Here is a 20526-nt window from a genome sequence, read left to right as displayed (position 1 = left end):
TGGACTTTTGTGACCCACAAAAAATTCGTTCACGATCTACCATTGGGTCGTGTCACATCCCATTATGTTATGTTCTGTTATGTTAGTGCCATTTGTATGGCACTTGATCTGAGATTAAATACAGCCGTATCATAATGGTGAATAAAGAGATATTCTTCTTGGTGAAATTACTAATGTTCTCATTTTATAATTCTTTTACTCCATTTTAATTATGGGTTTTTGTAAAGCGCGCCTAACCAGCGTTAATGACCTCAGAGCGTTTTGGGTTGTACATACATAAAAGTTCAGCGGTGGCAGGATAGTGCTTTTCAAGTTCTTGTTATGTAGAGCCAGATAGAACATGAAATAATGGTGGGGCTTTCTGAAGGTATCTGTCTTTGAACATCTCCATGAAAGATATCAAAACCACATTGAACAGAGTGCATAGTTCCAAGTGAGGGAGGCATGCAGGTTGTAGGCGTCTGACTAACCAAGACTTAGATGGCCAGTTGCTGAAGAGGAATGACTTCTAAAGGGATGAATTATCCAAATGCCAGGGAAATTAGGTGAGTCTTTAGGGTTTCTGAATATGGTGAATTCATCCTCTAGTCTCTGATGGTGATGCAGAGAATACCACAGGGAGGAGTTTAGAACATAAAAGGTTCAACCTCTCTTCTATTTATTCAGGACGTCAGGAGACATCTGTTGACAGACCTGTAGCTCCTGGTCAGATGGTAAGGGACCAACAATCCTGACGGAGTGCCATATGTACTATACAGACTGTTTGTAGTGTTAAACTTTCTTGTACTGGTAGCCAATGGAGGGATTCAAAATGAGGAGTAATGTGGTTAAGTCATCTCAAACCAAGCAACATTGTTTTGAACAACCTTGAGTTTTGATAGGGATGCATGGCAGAGGCGGAATATACGCTGTTGCAGTAATAAAGGCTTGTCATGGTGACAGAGAGGATTGGAGAGATTTTCTGAGAGCAGTGGTGCAATGGCGGAATATCTTTTAGTAGATGAATATGAAAACTGTACTTACTAGGATTGACCACAAAAGAGAGAGTTCCCCAGGTAGATCAGAAAGGACCGGAAATACAAAGTAATAACAAAAAATGTTTTCCTTTCTGTGTTATTCAATTATAATGTGATTAATCACAGCAATATACAGTAAACCATAGGGGATCTAATTATGAAAATATGTAGCGTGGAATCATTCCTACATTTATTATTTTGTGTAAAATCAAAGAATTAGATATTGATATGATCCAAAACACTCAATTTGGTGCAATTAAAAACATAAACATGTACATAATACTACAAAGATAAGACAGATGAGTGAGACACAAAAAATGTTTTTCCTTTTCCAAATTGCATTCAATAGTGTCCACTTCAAAGACTAGTGCATTGCGGGAAACATCCTTTACAACGCAACTTTTACCATGCAGTGCCTTTACGACGCAACTTTTACAACGCAAACCATTACAACGCATTGCGCTGGGGGGCGCTAGTATAGGGAATAAGTTTAATTTACTATCCAACACCTTCCCTAGTGTCCACGGGGACTGGAGTTGGAATAGAAAATTAAAATATTCACTATCCAGCACCCCAAAGCGCTATGCGTTGTAAAGGTGTGCGTTGTAAAAACCGCGTTGTAAAGGCATGCATGGTAAAAGCATGCGTTGTAATGTCATACATCCGTGCATTGCATATAAAGAGTTATTACAATACAGTTCATATAAGTCAATACAATAACAACAATATAAAAACTTGATCCTTGTGTCGACGCGTTTCGGTGTGTCTGTTCCTTTTGCAAAAACACGTTCCTCAGGACTGAACATTTAAAAGCATCATATCTTCATAAAACAAAACTAAAAATAAATACATACAATTAAACTCATATCTATCACGCGTGCTTATATTACATATGTGTATTATACTCTCCTAGGTTCTGTATGTCTATCCAGTTTCTGTGCCGGGATATATTCATATTTAAGGTAACCCGGCATTTCATGAGGCTTGCTTAAACCTACTAGACAAACCTTTCTATTGTTATTATTATGGCTGTCATCATGGTTTAACTCTTCTCATTTAAGTCACAACCAAACAAAGATCCAAATGTAATCACAGTCATCTCATGTAGGGTCCCCCCTCCCATCGATCAGATATTATGCGAAATTAAGGATTGATGAATATCACAATAGCCAGGCGAGGTAAAGGGAATGCCGGAGGGCTGACAGGACTCTACATTGGAATTTCTATTTTCCCACTTCTGAAGCCAAGGTAGTTATTTTACGTTCAGTGATGGTGTAAGGCAGTGAGTCAAGTTATGCAACTTTCGGATTGAAGTGTGTGGTGGAAATGGGAGTCATCTGCGTACTACGATTTACCCAATGCTGGGATCTAGTCTAGCTCTTCAACAGGTGGGGTAGCGTAGTGAGGAGTATGCATGGTGTTGCAGTGCACTGCCATTACAGACTGCACATTTTCAATTGAAATGACCATTATATTTGTACCGAAATATGTTTTTACTGCGCACAAACAATAATGTGTGCAAATGTCATCACCTAGTGTACTGATGTGTTTGGAACGTATTCAAATATTTATTTCCACCACACTTCAGAATTACAATGAAAAAAAGTGCTTCATTTGTTCTAATTCTGATATAATCTATAACATCAGGAAAGTTCATTTTTTTGTTGTTGTCTGCTCTCACACATGGACACTCAACAGGATTGTCACATAAATTCTCTCACTTTGAAGTCAGAGAAATAAAAGAAAACATGAAGCTTCCTCGGATAGAGCTTGACATTTGACCTCTGTCTTTCACTGCACAGAAAATGTGACAAGATAAGAACAAGCTTTAAAGACCTATGCAACTGGAGGAAGGAGCTCAGGCTCCACAGCCTAAAACAAATAAATCCAGCAAATAGAAAGCCGGAAAATGTGAGTTTCAGACCACAAAGGCAGTAGTCCTAAATAGGGATGGAATTTATTCCCAGGGAAGCTTTCAGAATGCCCACAAGAAGTCATAAGCAGACCAGATAGCTGAGAGAGCACAAATCTGAAAAATGTATAAGTGCACCATATTTACAAGCACGTAGTTAGTTTAAATATACTTTGCACAAGAGTGTCTTATACCCAGAAGTGAAATGTATAGAGTGTTTAAGTAGAGTAACAATAACCATAGCAATGTGAAGACTAATGTAGAAATGTAGGAATGAATATGAAAACCTCACGTTCTCATGTTAAGTGATCATGTAAGAGAAAAGTGAAACCTTGCAAACCAGTTAAATTGTGTAGGCCTCATGGCAATTCACAGTAAATATAAAAGTGCTGCTAAATAATGTGGGGTGGGATTAACATGGTTCTTCCAAAATGTATTATCGAATTTAGTATTGAAATATATGTTTTATAGATGTGTTGCATTATAGAAACGTGTGCTAGTTAAGAATACTGTTTAAATCAAGTTAAAATGTTTTCAGAGTGCAGGGACCTGCTTCATGTAAATCAAGTAGGCCTGAACAGATAATGTCGTTTCTTTGATCTGCAATGTGCTCGTTAGAGAAGAGGTCGAGAGGTTCCAAGTACAGAGTTTTACACATGTTTTATGGCCTATAGATATGGTGGAGTCGGGAATTTGAGGCCCACTGTAGGATGGTCTGAATGCAGGTGCGAGGGGTCCTAATCAGTCGTAATTAATGGAGCTTTGTTCAGTGGCGCCTGGCGCAGGCCTGTAGGAGGTTTCAGGAATTTCAGGGGGTACCAGCGAACTGGAGAAGAAGCCTGCGAACCAAGGTCAACTTTAACGAGGGTCCCGAAGAGTACCATCATGGAGTCTGCCGCCAAATTCGATACCACGTGAGGGGCGTCCCGAGGGGCGTTCCTATCGGAAATGTGATTTGTATTAGGGAAAGCGACCCGGGGATGAGGCAGAGCAAATGATTTTGGAAGCCTAAGAGAGCGGTGGGGTAGGCAGATAGGCTGATCACAAGAGACCTATTTACAGAAGAGACAAAGAGAAGTGCGTGATCTTCTTAGGAAGACACCACGGCTGACACCTTTTGGGGTAAAGATCTTGTTAAGTAGGGATGTCACTTAGTCTAGTGTAGGGACAGACTAACCTGAATTTTCTTTTCTGTAATGACTCTTAAGTTGCAACTTGTATCCATTCTTGCAACTCTGATGATTTTCGAACTTGTACTTATTATTCTGTTTTGTAGACTCAGATTATTCAAAGAATATATGTTTATAGTGATACCAGTGTACCTTTTAAACCTTATCTTGAGAAGTTTGTATCTTCAATTATCTTTGACTTTATATTAATTCTTTAAACTTTATCACTGGTCAGTGGTTATTTAGAGTGGTGTAAGTTCTTAACTGATTGACCTAGTAGTAGATTGCCTTTTACTCAATGACAGGTACCAACGATTCAGTCGACCTGGTTTGGGATCTGGTGAGGTAACTAGAGACCAGGAATCCCGCGTTAACAGTTGGTAGCAGTTTAGGATGGTTATCTTCTTGAGGAAGGTAATCTAGATAGGTTAGTTTACCCCAAGGCCCCTAGACATCGAGAGACGAGCAGCGGAAGAATCGTGCGCCAAAGGTGCAGACGGGGCAAGAAAAGCAGCAGTATCGGAGGAGAGTGAGTATAACAAGGGTCATGTGTGAACAGATTGCGGTGTTTGTGTGGTAATTGGATTGTAATGTCTTGCGGAGTTGAATGCCTGTAGAGTGATTGAGAGAAGGTTGTAAGCGCGCGCAACCTGGTAAACTGGTAACCTGGTAAACGGGTGAACTGGTGAATCTTAAGTTCAGGCCAGAGCTTAAGTGGTTTTGGGTGTATCGAACATCCAGAGTAGTTGTCGACCATAGTACGGAAGTCATGAGGTACCATTGACCGCCGTGGAACCGAGATAGGGGGAGTGCAAGAGTGAGTGTGTGAGTAACGGACGCTGGTCGAAAGTTACTGTGTGTAAGTAACCTATCAGAGAAGGCGATTGTCTGGACGTAACGGAAAGACATTTCGTCAAGTTAAGGTGACAACTACAGAAAGACTGTTGGCGTACAGTCAAGAAAGGTGATCGCTTGGACAGAAGTAATCATTTTTCAGAGTATGAATGGGATGCACGCATGACCGAGGAGACGAGCTGAAAAAAGGAGGGGAACTGCTGCGAAGGGGGACGAGTGACGTCGGTTAGAGCCGCGCTGTGATTGAGCGGTTGGTGTGACGTTAGCTAGAGCCGCGCTCTGGTTGGGCGGCTAGAGTGACGTCGGAGGACAGCCGCGATCGGATAGGCCAGTTAGTGAGAACAGCGCGGTGATTGGTAGATTGTCATCAGGAAGTAAACAAACGCGGAGAAAAGAGAAATCATGAAGTGCTTTAAGTGTTTGAAAGGGATTCTTAAAAGAAAAAGAAGTGAACATTATTACGGGGAAGAGGCACCGCCGGAGGGTACACCAGCTCATTATATGGCAGCGAATGTGGGGTTGCATACGATATTATGGATTGGGGCTTGGAATAAGCTTACGGAAGGAAATGAAGAAATGCAGTTCCCTAAGTATGGGACGTTTAAGTTAGAAGTGTTACATAGGTTAAAAGCAACCATGTCCTCGTTGAAAACCCCGCCTAGACCAACCCAGTTTGAGGCCCTTAATGCATGGATTAGGGCGGCGCACGACAGGCATTTGAACAGGCGTCAACAAAGATTGACTCGTTCGGTAAGAGCAGTGCGAGATTCTAAATGGGACGAAGAGGCAAAGAGATGGAGGGTACAGGCTATTGAGGTAGAGAAGTTGTATCCAATGAGGGAGGTGGTAGGTGGGAGGAACCTCATGGAAGAGGATGAGGAGAGCGATTCGGAGGACAATGTGATAAACAGATTGTTGATAGACAGACCACCTCCGAGAGTTGGGGAAATTGAAGATAGAGGACTAGCAAGGGAAGATGGGACTGCCATAGAGGGGTTTACACCACTCCCTATATCGGAATGGACACCTATCAAAGGCGAGGAGACACCTCAAAACAACACAATACAGAGTGTAGTGGGAAGGTTTGTGGTACAAAAGACGCCAATCACCGAAAAGGCTGAGTCTTTTGGATTACCGGATGCTCTTCAAGTACCTGTTACCATAGGACCTATAGTGTCGATTTACAATCCAGATCATGGGAGAGGGGAAGAGCAGGCACGGTTAGATAGAGAAAGGATTGAGATGGAAAGGAGGAATAACACTACAAATGCATGGAAGCAATTGCCAGGATCGGTAACGTGGAACACCCCATTCGATACGACTGTGGGTCCCAACACAGGACAGGGAGGTCAGAGAGGACCGATGGACCTGAGGGGACCGCGGCCGAAATCTTATACAGAATTAAGAGCAGATTTGAGAGAATGGGAGGGGTCCACTGTAACTCCGAGTAATAGGTCAAGAACAGAACCCGAGTGGGAAAACCGAGGTAACGGGACTGTATCTCATTGCGGGGCTAGCGAAAGCAGTCAGGGGCGAGAGGGTCAAAGTCAGGAGAATGGAAGAGTTACACGTCCTATAGATCGGAAGGAACAGCAGGAGCAGAATGGTAGGAGTATGGAGTGTGAGGAGATGTCTCGCCTCATGCAAAACGAGGGAGACCAAAGAACACAAGAGTACAGAGATAGGTTTAGGTGCACTCATCACGCACCTGGGGAAGATGTACAACACTGGCAAAGAGGGAACAGTGAAAGATCACGTCATACATCAAGTGATCAGAGGTCACAGATGCAGGGAGAAGAAAGAGGGAGTAACGGAATGCCTTACCATGCATCCCGAGAACCCAGACAGGATGGGGAATGCGGGGCTATGAGGCGCGAAGGAGTGTTTCACCATACACCCCGAGAAGATGGAAAGGCATGGGACCTAGAGAGATGGGAGCATGGGAGGACTCCACATAACACACCAGAGCCTAGACGTAGAACTAGGAGCTGGGATGAGAGAGAGGCTGAAGGAGCACCGAGAGCCGAAGTACTGAAAGCAGCTATAAAGGTTAAAAGGCTTGATGTCTCCAGCCTAAAATCCGATCTAGACGAGATTATAGAAGGAACGGTGCCTTTAGAAAGGATTGATTTGTACGAACAAGATGAACTGCTATTTATAGCAAAGGATATTACTAGAAAGGCCAGAGCAATTCATGAGAAACTGTCTAACCTGGCAGACAGGTACATGGTAGATTTGTCCAGAACAAAGACGTTACAGAGTAACCATAGGTTGCAGTACTCAGACCAAGACCTAGATAAGAAGAGAACTACAGGATTAAAAACACACATAAGAGAGTTGATATCGGGAATAAGGGTGTGGAGAGATCTGGACAAATGGGAGTCCAAAAGGGGCACAGTTAGACGGAGTACAAGTGTGATGTCTCCAGAGGGAAGGGTAATGCAGATGGAGGCGTTCCCTTTGCGAGAAATATCGAACGGAAATTATGTTCATGTGCCCTGGAGTAGGGGAGATTTAGCTGCATTTACCAACTCATTTCCGAAGTTAAGGGAGAATCCAGTTGAGTGGTATAAGCAGGTAGAGAGGTTTGTAAAGATCTCCAAAGTATTGTGGATTGATTTGAACACTTTGTTTGACATTGTGGTTCCAGGGGATTTGTGGGTAACTTGCAAGATTAGTGTCCAGTGGCCAAATGTAGAACCTGAGAGGAATGCTAGAACTAATGGACCGTCGGACAGTGTCATGGAGAAATATGAAAGAGTAATAGCCTGGCTAAAGGATAAAGTGCCTCCACAAGATATAGATTGGGTAAAAATAGACCGAACAAGACAGGAACCCAAAGAGACAGTTCATGAATTTTATGAAAGATTACTGAAAATATTCAAACAATATAGTGGACTCGATGTAATGGATCCCAAAGACATAGGACAGTTTGTGTCAAAGTTCGTTTTGGGGCTGAGACCAGATATTTGTTTGATGATTCAACAACATTTAATCTGTTGGCAAAACAAACCACTAGATGAGATCCTGCGATATGCAAGATACTGCAGTGACGAAATAGATTCTAAAAAGAAAAATCTAAAGGAGAAGCTGATGGTGGTGCAAATGCAGTCAGCCGGAAAGGACGGACAACAGAAACAGGGGATGGGACGAAAGTCGAATGGTCAGAACAGGGATAATGAAGAAGGGCAGAGACCTAGAGTAGACTTTGCCACTTTAAAGAAGACGACAAAGTGCCACCAGTGTCACCAGGTGGGACATTGGAGACGCGAGTGTCCCTTTAACCCTGAAAATGGAGAGCTAGAATTAGAAGAGCAAGTTCAAGAGGTTCCAGCTCAAAAGGCGACAGTCCCAGGAAGCAAGGTGGTAAAAGGGGGGACTTCGGCTCCAAGAGCTCAGTTTCCACAGCCACCGAAAATCGCGACAGGGGGAAAGATCTTTAAACAGATGCCTCTTTTTATTGAGGAAGAAAAGTGTTATTATATTGATCCATTGACGGGACAATGTGTGAGTAAAGAAGAGGACTGTACCCTCGGGGCAGTTCTAGAGGTGGATCAAAGGGGATCAAAGGGGGCCAACGTTCTTGGTGGATACTGGAGCTACTCGATCAACTCTGAGATCAGTGGTGGTTCCAGATTTACCGATGTCAGGGGAAACAATTCAAGTGGTAGGAGTTGCAAACAAAAGGATGACTAGTCCCTTGACTGAACCAGTATCCGTGAAAATAGGAAACCATATGAATGAACATCAGTCTGTAGTATGTGATTCGAGTCCTGTATGTCTGTTAGGAAGGGATTTGTTATGCAAATTGAACTGCACAATATACTGCACCCTGCAAGGAGTGGAGGTACAGACTACAGACGATGACGCTACCTTCAAGGTAGCCAATTCAAAATCTTGCATAGAACTTTATCCTACTCTGACTGTAGAAGATCTTCCCCAGGACTTACGAGATGCTGTGGCGTCAGGGGTATGGGATTTCACAGGCGAGGAAATAGGATTGATCAAGGGGGTAGAACCAGTGAAAATAATGGTAAAGCCAAATGCCGAGTATCCCAGAACGCCTCAATACAAATTGTCCCAGGAAACGATTGCAGGAATAAAACCTGTGATCGAGTCAATGATTCAACAAGGAATACTACAAGAAATCGTGGGAAGTCCTTGTAACTCCCCGATTATGGGTTTGCAGAAACCTAGTGGGAAATTCAGAATAGTTCAGGACCTTCGAAAAATTAACAATATAGTTGTCTCATGTTGTCCAGTGGTACCGAATCCATCAGTGATACTGTTTCAGATACCATGCCAAGCAGAACGGTTCACAGTGATAGATCTTTGCCAGGCCTTCTTTTCAATCCCATTGGATGAAGAAAGCAGGTATCTTTTCGCTTTTAAAATGGAAAATCGCGTCTTAACATGGTGTCGAATCCCACAAGGATTCACAGACAGCCCATCAATCTTCAACCAGTTGTTGAAGAAGAATCTCGAAAATCTAGTACTGCCGCAGAATTCGGTTCTGGTTCAGTACATAGATGACCTACTTGTTGCGTCAGAGACCGAGGAAGCTTGTAAAACAGATTCCATTGCCTTGTTGAACCATTTAGCTGAAAATGGAAATAAGGTATCTCCGAGCAAGTTACAGTACTGTTTGACAGAAGTACAGTATTTGGGGCACCGGTTAGAAAAGGGAAAGGGTAAGGTGTCTCCAGATAGGATTGAGGCGATAATGAAGATGAATGCGCCCACGACACAGAGAGAAGTTAGGATGTTCCTAGGAATGGTTGGTTATTGTCGACAGTGGATAGTTAACTTTTCACTGAAAGCAAAGCCCTTACAGAAACTGACGCACAAGGAGGTGAGTGATCCGGTACCATGGGACGATGAATGCCTAGTGGCATTCCTGCAGTTGAGAGACGACTTGTGCCGTGCTCCGGCTCTGGGGATGGCCGATTACGAGAAATCTTTTTCACTTTACTGCTGTGAGAGAGAGGGATGTGCTTTGTCAGTCTTGGCACAGACCCATGGAAATGCCCGTAGACCAGTTGCCTACTTTTCGGCTACATTAGATCCGGTAGCCGCAGCGTTGCCCGGATGTCTCAAATCCGTTGCTGCAACGGGTGTCAGCATTGAAAGGTGTGAGAGTATTGTCATGGGACACCAGTTAGTGGTGTATGTACCACATTCAGTAGAATTGTTAATGACCAGGACCAAGACGCAGCATCTGACCAATAGTAGGCTCACGCGCTACGAGCAAGTTATCCTTGCTGCGGAGAACGTGACCCTTAAGAGATGCTCTGTCTTGAACCCTGCTACTCTGATGCCACTACCAAGTGTAATAGAAGGCGAAGATTGTGAAGACCACGATTGCCTTGATGTGACTGAACTATGCACGAAGCCCAGACCAGATATCGTGGATGAGCCGTTGACTGACCCTGATGAAATTTACTTTGTTGATGGCTCATGTTTAAGAGACGATACTGGTCGGTTGAGAGCAGCTTATGCTGTTTGTACCATTACTGGAGTTGTGGAAGCCGCTTGCCTGGAAGGAGTACATTCCGCACAGGTAGCAGAAATCATTGCATTAACTCGTGCCTGTATAGCAGGAAACGGAAAGAGAGTCACCATATACACTGACAGCCAATATGGTTTCGGTGTGGTTCACGATTTCGGGCAATTGTGGTCTCAGAGAGGTTACATGACCTCTTCTGGTTCGCCCATTCGAAATGGAGAATTTGTGCGGCTGTTGTTGGAAGCATTGCAAGGTCCAGCTGCCATTGCTATTGTAAAGTGTGTAGCTCACACTAAGAATACAGATTTTGTGTCACAAGGTAACCGATATGCTGATGAAGTCGCCCGCTATTGTGCGGAGCAGGACTATTCCTTCACAAAGGTAGAAATAGATGGGGCGGAAGAGAAGACAGAATTGAGCATGATGTTGGAAACAGTAGACACTTGGGAGGATCTAAGAGTGATGCAGGAGAACGCACCCAAAACAGAGAAAAAGGCATGGGAAATAGCAGGTTGCGTGAGAAGCGAGATGGATTTTTGGATTTCAGCAGATGGGAGGGCTGTGTTACCTGAGGAACTAGCGAATCCCATGGCAAGACAAATACATGGTCCAGTACACCTAGGAAGGGATGCTTTGCTGAGAGTGTTTAGACAGACTTGGTATTGCCCTAAATTTAGGATAGCAGCAGAATCAGTGTGTAAGCGATGTGTTACCTGCCAACAGTTAAACATAGGGAAAAGAACACCAGTTACACTGAGTCACATTGGGAGGTCTGGGGGGCCTTTCAATAGAATGCAATTAGACTTTATTGAAATGCCAAAAATCAACCGCCTTAGGTATGTTTTGGTGGTTGCATGCATATTTTCCAGGTGGGTTGAAGCATACCCTACACGCAGGTGCGATACACTCACAGTAGCCAAACTGTTGCTCAGGGAGTTGATACCACGCTTCGGGGTGCCTGCCTCTCTGGAATCGGACAGAGGAACACATTTTAACAGCGAAATTGTGAAGATGTTGTGCTCTGCATTAAAGATCGATCAAAAACTGCATTGTAGTTATCGACCAGAAGCCTCAGGGATTGTGGACCAAGTAAATGGCACTCTGAAGAGTCGACTAGCTAAAGTCTGTTCATCCACATCTTTGAGTTGGCCAGATGCTCTTCCTTTAGTACTCATGAGCATGCGTAGCACACCTGACAGGAGGACAGTTCTCTCTCCACACGAGGTTCTGACGGGGAGGGCCATGAGTCTTCCTATGGTTCCGACTGCTGCCCTATTGAATATTACAGATGATCTGATCTTGGATTATTGTAAGGGACTGTCTGACGCCATCCATTCTGTGTCCCTTCAGGTGCAGGCGGCTGAAGTTCCATCATCACGGAACCTGTGTCATGATCTGTGCCCAGGGGACTGGGTGCTGGTCAAGAAGCACGTCCGGAAGAACTGCCTAGATGTACGTTGGCGTGGGCCCTTTCAGGTAATCCTGATCACGAATACCGCGGTGAAGTGCGGAGGGCTGCCAAATTGGATCCATGCATCCCATACTCGAAGAGTTCCAGCACCTCTAGAAGAAACAGCTCCTCTCCCAGACGAAAGTCCAGTTGTGGAAGAAGAATCCCAAGGAGGGACCAGTCAAGCTGTGGGGGTGTCGGAAGAAGTTGGGAACGCATCTGATCCTGAAGAGGAAGGAAGGCAGGACGGCAGTGAGACTGAAGACGCAACTGAAGGAGAGAGCTGCAGTGAATACGACTCAGACACAGATCAGTACCAGAGCGATCAAGAACCGAGTGTGAGGACGAGAAATAGGAGAACAAGGCGTGAAGCAGCCACCTGGCCGGAAAGAAGGAGGAGGCTAAGCTTAAGGTCAGCTCGGGAAGAAACGCTTGTTCCTATATCTGAAGACTCGGATCCGGAAGAAGATACCCAGGATCAAGTCCAGGAAGGTCCAAGAAGATCAAGGAGGGTGCGAGTACCTAACAGAAGATACTCTACTCCTGATTGGACCTACCTCGTTGCAGATGTCCGTGGGTCACAGAACCGGGAGGGTCAGGGAAGTGAGCCTGATCAGAATTGAACCAATAATCACAGTGCAATTAAGGTTCCTGCTACCAGGAGTGGAGGCCGAAAGGTTGCTGACACTCAACATCGTCTATCCTCCTCTCCTGAGCGGAATCAGAAAATTGATTTTAGAGACAGTTGATTTTCCGGTTTGTTGTTCACAATATCCAATATTGGAGGGAACTCTTCTTCGTTTGGAAATGCTTGAGCGAGTAGTGGAAGTTCTTGGAACGCTCATTGTCTTGGACTAATACCTTGTTGTGAATGTCTTCGAAGGGGCGCAGAACTGGGAAGGTGAAGAAAGTGATCTTGGTCAGAACGGACCCCTTTGTAACTGTGGATGTAGAGTTGATAGTACCAGGAGTGGAGATTGAAAAAACATTAACTCTTAATTTTGTTTGTCCTGTTTTGAGCGAAATCAGAAGAATAATCCTGGAGACAGTCGAATTTCCATGTTGTTGTACGAATTGCCCAATATTCGAGGGAATACTTCTTCGTATGGACATTTATGAGGACGTGGTGTCCCTTCTTGGAACACTCATAGTTTCAGATTGATAAAAGACTTTTGAAAAGAACTTTGTAAATATTGCTGCAAGATAACCTAGCGCCGAGTGGAAGAAGAAAAAATGGTAGGGACTTCCTTTTAGAGGATGGAGAAGGGCTAGGGTTGTCTATTTCTACAGGACTCTAGAACTGTTTGCGGAGTAAATTGTCAGCTTCCAGGTGTTCAAAAGAGAGACATTGTTCGAAAGAGAGACTTTGTTCGGAGGGAAGGAGACGTTGGAGATAGAAGAACACCAAAACTACCCTGTTTGAGATCATGGAGGCTGGCAACCCGAACCGCAGGGCAAAATGTATAGTTGGCACACTTTTAGGGATAGTGATTTCTCTTATAGTTTTAGTGGTTACTGTCTCATACATAGTGGGACACGAGAGGGATGCAACTGCAGTCAAGGAAGTCAAGGGAATGTCAACACAGAGAACAACTACTGTTGATCATAAGGGAAACATCAATGATAAAGACAAAGTTTTGTTGGATGCGGAAATTAAAAGGTTACATACAGATGAATCACAGGGGAACTTTAGGTCAAATGCTTATGCCAAATTACTATATGAGTACATTGATGTCATGGAGGCGAAGAATTGCTACGTTTGTATGCAATTACCAGCTTCTGTGGATGAGGGTATCACATACCATCATCTTCCATTGACATATGGAATCACATGTAGTTTGTTGTTGAGCATATTTTATGGACGAGATGGGTTCGAGTATTATTTCTCGAATTTTGACTCGACATTACCAGAGGTCCCAAATTACAAGCATCTGAATACATGGGACTATTACAAGAGCGAAGACAGGTTACAGAAATTTTTCATTCCATGGAAAACTTTAGATACATCACATGCCCGAAGAAACAATTTGACTTGTCATGTGTCAGAGATTGAGAAAAAGTTTATAGGGCAGGTGGATACTCGATACAGAAGGCAAAAGATTCAAAAAGCTTCAGGACAATGGGAAACAGATTGGACCAAGGAAGAAAGGGAACACCAAAGGAAGGGTAGCAAGGGTCCAATTGCCTTAGATAAAGAGAAAAGGGGGAAACTATGTATTCATAGAAGTCACTCCTATTATGAGAATTTGTTTGTAGGGGAAGTCAGTTGTGAACATGCTTTCCAATTGGAGTATTACTCCAAGGATTTCTTGAAAGAAATGCAAGCAATACCAAATGTATATTTTGTATGTGGAAGAAATGCTTATGTGAAGTTACCAGATAATTGGTACGGATCATGCTATTTAGCAATTGTTTTTCCCAAAATATACCATGCCGAGAAGTTAGAGACAACAAAGAGAGGAAAACAAGCTAGAGGAAGAAGAGATCTAGGCGCTGAAGAAGTGGTTGGGGATGTCTTTGGTGTGGTATTTCCCTTTTTGGGATTGATATTGAATGACATCAAGCTTAGGAGATTGGCTACAGTCGTAGATAGGTTGTCTGCCAGTACTGCTAGATCATTAATGCTGGTGGAGGGCGAGATGCAATCGATAAGAGCAATGGTTCTTCAGAACCGACTTGCTCTAGACGTTCTGTTAGCCAAAGAGGGAGGAGTTTGCAAGGCTTTGAAGGTCCAGGAATGCTGCACTTACATTCCGGACAATTCAAAACCTCTAGAGAAGTACATACGAAACATCACTGCAATTCACCACGAAATTGAGGATCTGACAAAAGTAAATGTGTGGGAAAAGGTAGGTCATGGAATGGGTAAGGTTGGAGGTTGGTTTGCCAACCTAGGAAAGAGTATCATTTGGTACATACTGAAACCCATCATTATAATTGTGATTTGTGTAATCACTTTGTGGGGATTGGTGCGTCTGTATCAGTGGTATAGAGCAAACAGGTTGCAGAGATCTATGAGAGACCAGGAATCCCGCGTTAACATAGCTTTGCTGTCTGATAAACTTCAACCTAAAAATACCTAGTGCTGCGCTAAATAATTTGTATTCACATACTCGTTTGGTGGATCTCAGAGAAAGGGGGATAATTCAACCCTTACAGACGGTCAACAAGTCTCATCCCCTGGCTTGTTCTGCTCTGACGCTGTGGGCCTTCATCAGGACTAAGAACTAATTCTCTATATGTAGCATCCCAATTGGATATATATATATTTAGAACGTTAAGAAAAGTCAAGCCTCATACATGACTGGTGCATCAGTCACCAGAGTTAACTTGTAAAGGATCCCAGAAGTCCCAACCGCAGCCCATGATTACACTGATGTTTGTCCCATTGCAGCATCTGAGTATCTTCTGCCCTGTTTCCCTTCCACCTTTTCCAGCCCTCCGTCTTTGTTTCTGTTTAGGCCGCACACCACTTCATTATGTCAGATTACATTTGTACCATATCATTTTTATTTTGTTAAAACAAGGTCTTAACACATTTTAACTGCATGTTTATAATCTGTATTGTGTGATAGTGTTCTCAATGTTTACCTACTAAATTGAAGTTTTACTGTTTTTGCTGTGTACATTTTTTATGAACTTTTCAAAGTCAAAATATCTGAATGGAGTTGATGACGTGTTGTCTGTTCTTTGGCAGGAGGGAGACTCGATTGGTGCTGTGGAGAAGGTGTGCCGGCAGCTGACCTATCACCTGAGCCCCCACTCTCAGTGGAGACGACAGGGAGTGCTGAAGAGGAAACCCCAGGCCTGGTGAGTACATACCATATGCCTGCCTGTGGCTGGTGCCTGTTCTACAGGCAGCGCTATAGATGTCTTTATGACACAAGATAGGGCGGGTCAATATTGGTACATCATACGACACAAAGCACAGTTGAATGATATACTATTGAGAGGAGGTTGAACGCTGAGCTCCCGGATCATAAAAAATCTGTACAGTTATTGGCTAAGCGCCTGCTCACGATCAGCAGAGTATTGCAGCTTTTGCTGATTAATAAACAATCTTCTAAAGTATGGCTAGCGGGAAATGCACACAAGTGCTTATATGCAAAAGAACAATTTGTGGCTTCGAATTTCTCTTCTCCAGTGGGAAAACATTTTATCCCATAGGAAAACAGGTTCCCATGACGTGTCATACAAAAATCAGTCATGTGTTTTTTTTCCCCACCTTGGAATAAAACGTAATACTTCCTTTTAAAGGAATTTACTTTAATACGATTCTAGCTGCAAATTGTTAGTTAATATCCACAATTCTATGAGTTTTTCGGTGTTCTTCACTATTTTACATTGTCACCTGCCACCCGGGGCATCCACATTTCCGCCATTTCACTAACCCTGGGCGTAGTACTAAGCTACGCTTGCGTAGTTTGTGCTACTTTGCAAATTACACGTAGCACAGTGCAAACACGCGTAGCATGGTGCAGCGGTCATTTTTGCTTGCTCGTGTTCCTCAATGTCAAGTTGGCTACCGCTAGCGAGCAAAATGACATCCCGGCGAGACTTTTTCCTTGTTCGCCATCAGTAACATCAAGTTGCCGATCACAAGCGTGGAAAATAAACCTCCCGGCGAGATTTCCAACGCGGGGAGGTCAGGTTTCTCATTGCGAGTGGTCGCGTATGCTTGCGACCGCTCACGATTAGAAACTACCAGTCTGCGGTGAGAAAGCTGCCGCTTGAGTAGAAATCTACTCGAGCGTCAGAAAACGAGCGCTTGCACTGTGCAAGATGCGGTTTGCACTGATTGCACAGTGCAGACAAGCATCCGGCACTGTGTAATCAGTGCGAACAGCATTTTGCACAGTGCACTACGCAGTTCGTGTAGCTACTCGTAGCTCACGTAGTGCACTCCGCGTAGTTACGCGTAGCGCTACTACACGACCTATGCCCAGGGTTACATTTTATGCACACAGCTATAGCTGTGGGCGATCCGCCAATAATGGTGACTGTCCGTGAGTCTGTCTATGAGCTGATATGGCTCCAACCCTGAGTCTGTGAATTGAAATTGGAAACTGTCTTCTCACCGGTCATTTTTATGCACAAATCTATTTTTGAGCCGGGCCCTATTAGAGCAGAACCTAGCACGATTTCCTGCAGTCATCTGTAACACTTTGCATTTTTCGAATTACATTTCCACTAGCCTAGCAAATTTCTGAACATTAAATGATGCAAATTATAGTAAGAATTGAAACCCCTTCAGAGAAGTTGTCCTCCCTATACCCCACTTATGGTAACATGATGAATGTGTAGGTAGTTACCTAGGTTTGTTTACTGATATTAATTTCTTCCTCCTCCCTACCGTCATATGCTATTTGTTGTTGACCTCCTCACAGCTTAACAGCATCTAAGTGTAGGCTTATTCTAAAAAAAATATGTTTTCCTGTTTGTAACACTGTTTAACATTAAAATATTGTGAGCAGCAGGTTGTTTTTCTTGCAGTGACTTTGCGGATGGGGATAGCAGTGTGCCCTGCTTTGCTTTAGGGGTGTCAGTACATATGATGTAGCCTTACAGTTACAGCGGTGGACCTCGATGCTGGGGAGCCAGGTTTGAGTCTCGGCAACGACGCTCTACATCCTGTGATCTTGGGCAAATCACTTAATCTCTCCGTGCCTAACAAAAATGAATGTGTCCATCTGTAAAGAAACTGGCGCTCTGATATACGATGTCTCGGGTCTAGTTTACGCTATATAAACTCCTCAAAAAAACAAACAAAGGATGCTAAAAAGCTCAGTATGGGTGAAGGTGTCACACACAATGAGGCCCCATTGCAGGAACGATGATGGACTGTGGTGGGTGTGCTCCAGAAGGGAGTGATGGAGGGCATGTTTGAGGAGGATTTGGGGGTTTGAGCTTCATATTTTCCACCAATCACGCTGCTTAAAATATATGAAATGAGCAGCAGGGCAGAAGAGGGGCTTAAGGAGCAGTAGGAGGGGAGAGGTATGCAGATTGTGAGGGGTACTTAAAACTCAATGTACTATAAAAAATAACCATATTTAAGACCTTTAGAACAGACAAGAGATTGTGTGTGGTTTTGTCTGTATGTGTATGTAAAAATCCCAAGTGAAATCTGACAAACACCCCACCATACCCGACTTAAAGCACCTGTTCCCAACTATTTACTACATTTATTAGGGTGTGTTACACCACTGAAAGGGCGAGATTTTGATCGATACCTTATATCTATTGATCCAAACCTCGATCTGGTCGACTGAACCTTTGTTGCCTGTCTGTGAGGAAAGAAAGTGCACCTATTTCCAAGTTAGTTCACCCAATAAAGGACTCTGCTCCCAAAGATCACAGACAACTTCTAGCTTTCAAAAGTTTATTGTAAAGATATGATAAGCTGCAAATACAAGCATCTCAGAATGAGATTAACGAGATACACAGGTCCAATTACATACATGTGCTCTCGGAAAGCCCTCAGACGAGCAACAGAAATCACTAACACAAGTTCTAAGAATAATAAAGCTATCAGCATAGACGCATATCTCTCCTTCATTTAGGTTGGAGGAAAACGCAAAGGTTAGGCTGTCCCTACCCTGCTCTAGATGGTATCCCTACTTAACCAAATCCCAACCTAACAAAGGTGTCAGCAGTGAATGACCCCCAAGGGAAGTCACCCACTCTAAGTCTCTTGGTGAAAACCTATAGTTCTCCAGTCATGACCCCTCTCTGCCTACCCATCCGCTCTCTAAAGGGTCCTCAGGTCTCTGCTCTAACTCCACCCAGGGGTGCTGTCCCTAATACAAAACAGTCAACAACATTTGAGACGCCCCTTGCGAGACGCCTCTCACGTGGTGTAGCTTCTGGCTTTTTCCATGATGCTTTGTATTGGGCCTCATACGTTAGAGTTGACCTTGCTTCTCAGACTCTTCTCCGGCCCGCTGATACCCCTCAAACATTCCGGAACCCTCCTCCATGTCTAGGCCGTCCACTGAACAGACCTCTATTCATTCATTTATAATTGGATCCCCCCTTATCCTTTGCAGACAGATATCTGCAGCCAAGAACCCAACTCTCATAAACTTCTAAAAAGGCTTGCAACATTTCTCAGCCCAGACATGTACGTGTAAATCAATGTTAAAACATTTCAGGCCTACAATATTTCTCAGCATGATTATAGCATTCAACTTCTATATTAATTAAAGCATGTTAATATTCTTATTCTATTATTCAGTAAACATTTCTATAAATCATGGCCCATTTAATGCAATGACCAAAACATTAATACAATCTGTGTCGTGAAAAGAAACACCTTCCCTTTAGCTCTGGCCCTGAGGCCTACCACATTCTGCGTTTAACCGCATACCATCTACACGACATGGATTCAGAAATAATCACATCTACTAAAATCATATAATGTCACACATTTCTGTATTAGTTCCACTTCTACTTAAATCTCTATATTAGCTATACATTTAGAATATAATTGCAGATACTATTAGCACTCATGGCATTTCTCCTCATGATTTGTGCTTACTACTGGTAAGTGTGATGTACTCATACATTTAAGTCAGTTTGCGCTCTCTCAGTTCCCCCCTTTGATGACCTCTCGGGGTCATCACTAACATTTAAACTGCAGTTATTGCTGGCATTCTCTGCGCTTCCAGAGCCCTCAGGCTCCTGTACTGATTATCTTGTATGGCAGCCAATCTCTGCAGCTGTTCTCTTTGGGCCCTTTCTGACCTTCTTGCTCTGTACCATTTGAATACTCTCACCAATCCCCACAATATTATCCCACAGATCAATATTATGATGATAGGTTTTAGAATGTACCAAACAAAGCTTTTGCCTAAGGTGGAAAACCACCCTCCAACTGTACTCATTCCGTGGCCCACCTTTTCCCAGACATTTTCTCTACTCAAGTCTTCGATCTCCTTGTGAATATTAGTTATGTTCTTAATAACTTTCTCAAGGGGCTTCGAATTGTCTGGAATGTAAGTGCAGCATTCCTGGACCTTCAAAGCCTTACAGACTCCGCCCTCTTTTGCTAGTAGGACATCTAATGCAAGACGGTTTTGAAGAACCATAGCCCTTATCGATTGCATCTCTCCTTCTACCAGCATTAAGGACTGAGCAGTGCTGGCAGACAACCTGTCGACAACTGTTGCCAGTCGTCTAATTTTAACATCATTAAGGATTACCCCCAAAAGAGGGAACATAGCTCCAAAGACATCTCCAACCATTTCTGCATCGCCTACATCTCTCCTTCCCCTCGAAGATGTCTTGCCCTCAATGATCACTAAGTCTTGTGCATGATATATTTTGGGGAAGACAATTGCCAAGTAACATGATCCATACCAGTTGTCAGGTAGTCTCACGTAGGCATTTCTTCCACATACAAAATACACATTTGGAATCACTTGCATTCCCTTCAGGAAATCCTTAGTGTAGTACTCTAAATTAAAAGCATGCTCACAGTCAACTTCTCCAACGTATACATTTTCATAATACGTTTTGGCTCGGTGAAGACATAGCTTTCCTCTCTGCGTTTTATCTAAAGCTATTGGACCACTACTACCCTTTCTCTTGTGTGCCTTCTCTTCCTCGGTCCAATC

The 20526-nt window shown here is 43.5% G+C and overlaps 1 protein-coding gene across 1 annotated transcript in view; it reads left to right on the top strand.

Annotated features, from left to right (window-relative positions):
* LRRC75A (leucine rich repeat containing 75A) overlaps positions 1-20526 on the top strand; it is a 1113006-nt gene that overhangs the window by 667962 nt on the left and 424518 nt on the right. The window contains exon 3 of the mRNA XM_078683539.1: positions 15606-15718. Coding sequence (XP_078539665.1) covers positions 15606-15718 — 113 coding nt within the window. The remainder of the gene's footprint in view (positions 1-15605; positions 15719-20526) is intronic.

This window comes from Lissotriton helveticus, chromosome 3_1 (assembly GCF_964261635.1).
Source record: "Lissotriton helveticus chromosome 3_1, aLisHel1.1, whole genome shotgun sequence".
NCBI lineage: Eukaryota > Metazoa > Chordata > Amphibia > Caudata > Salamandridae > Lissotriton > Lissotriton helveticus.
The sequence above is the reverse complement of the archived record's forward strand: the minus strand, read 5'-3'. Positions and strand labels throughout refer to the sequence as shown.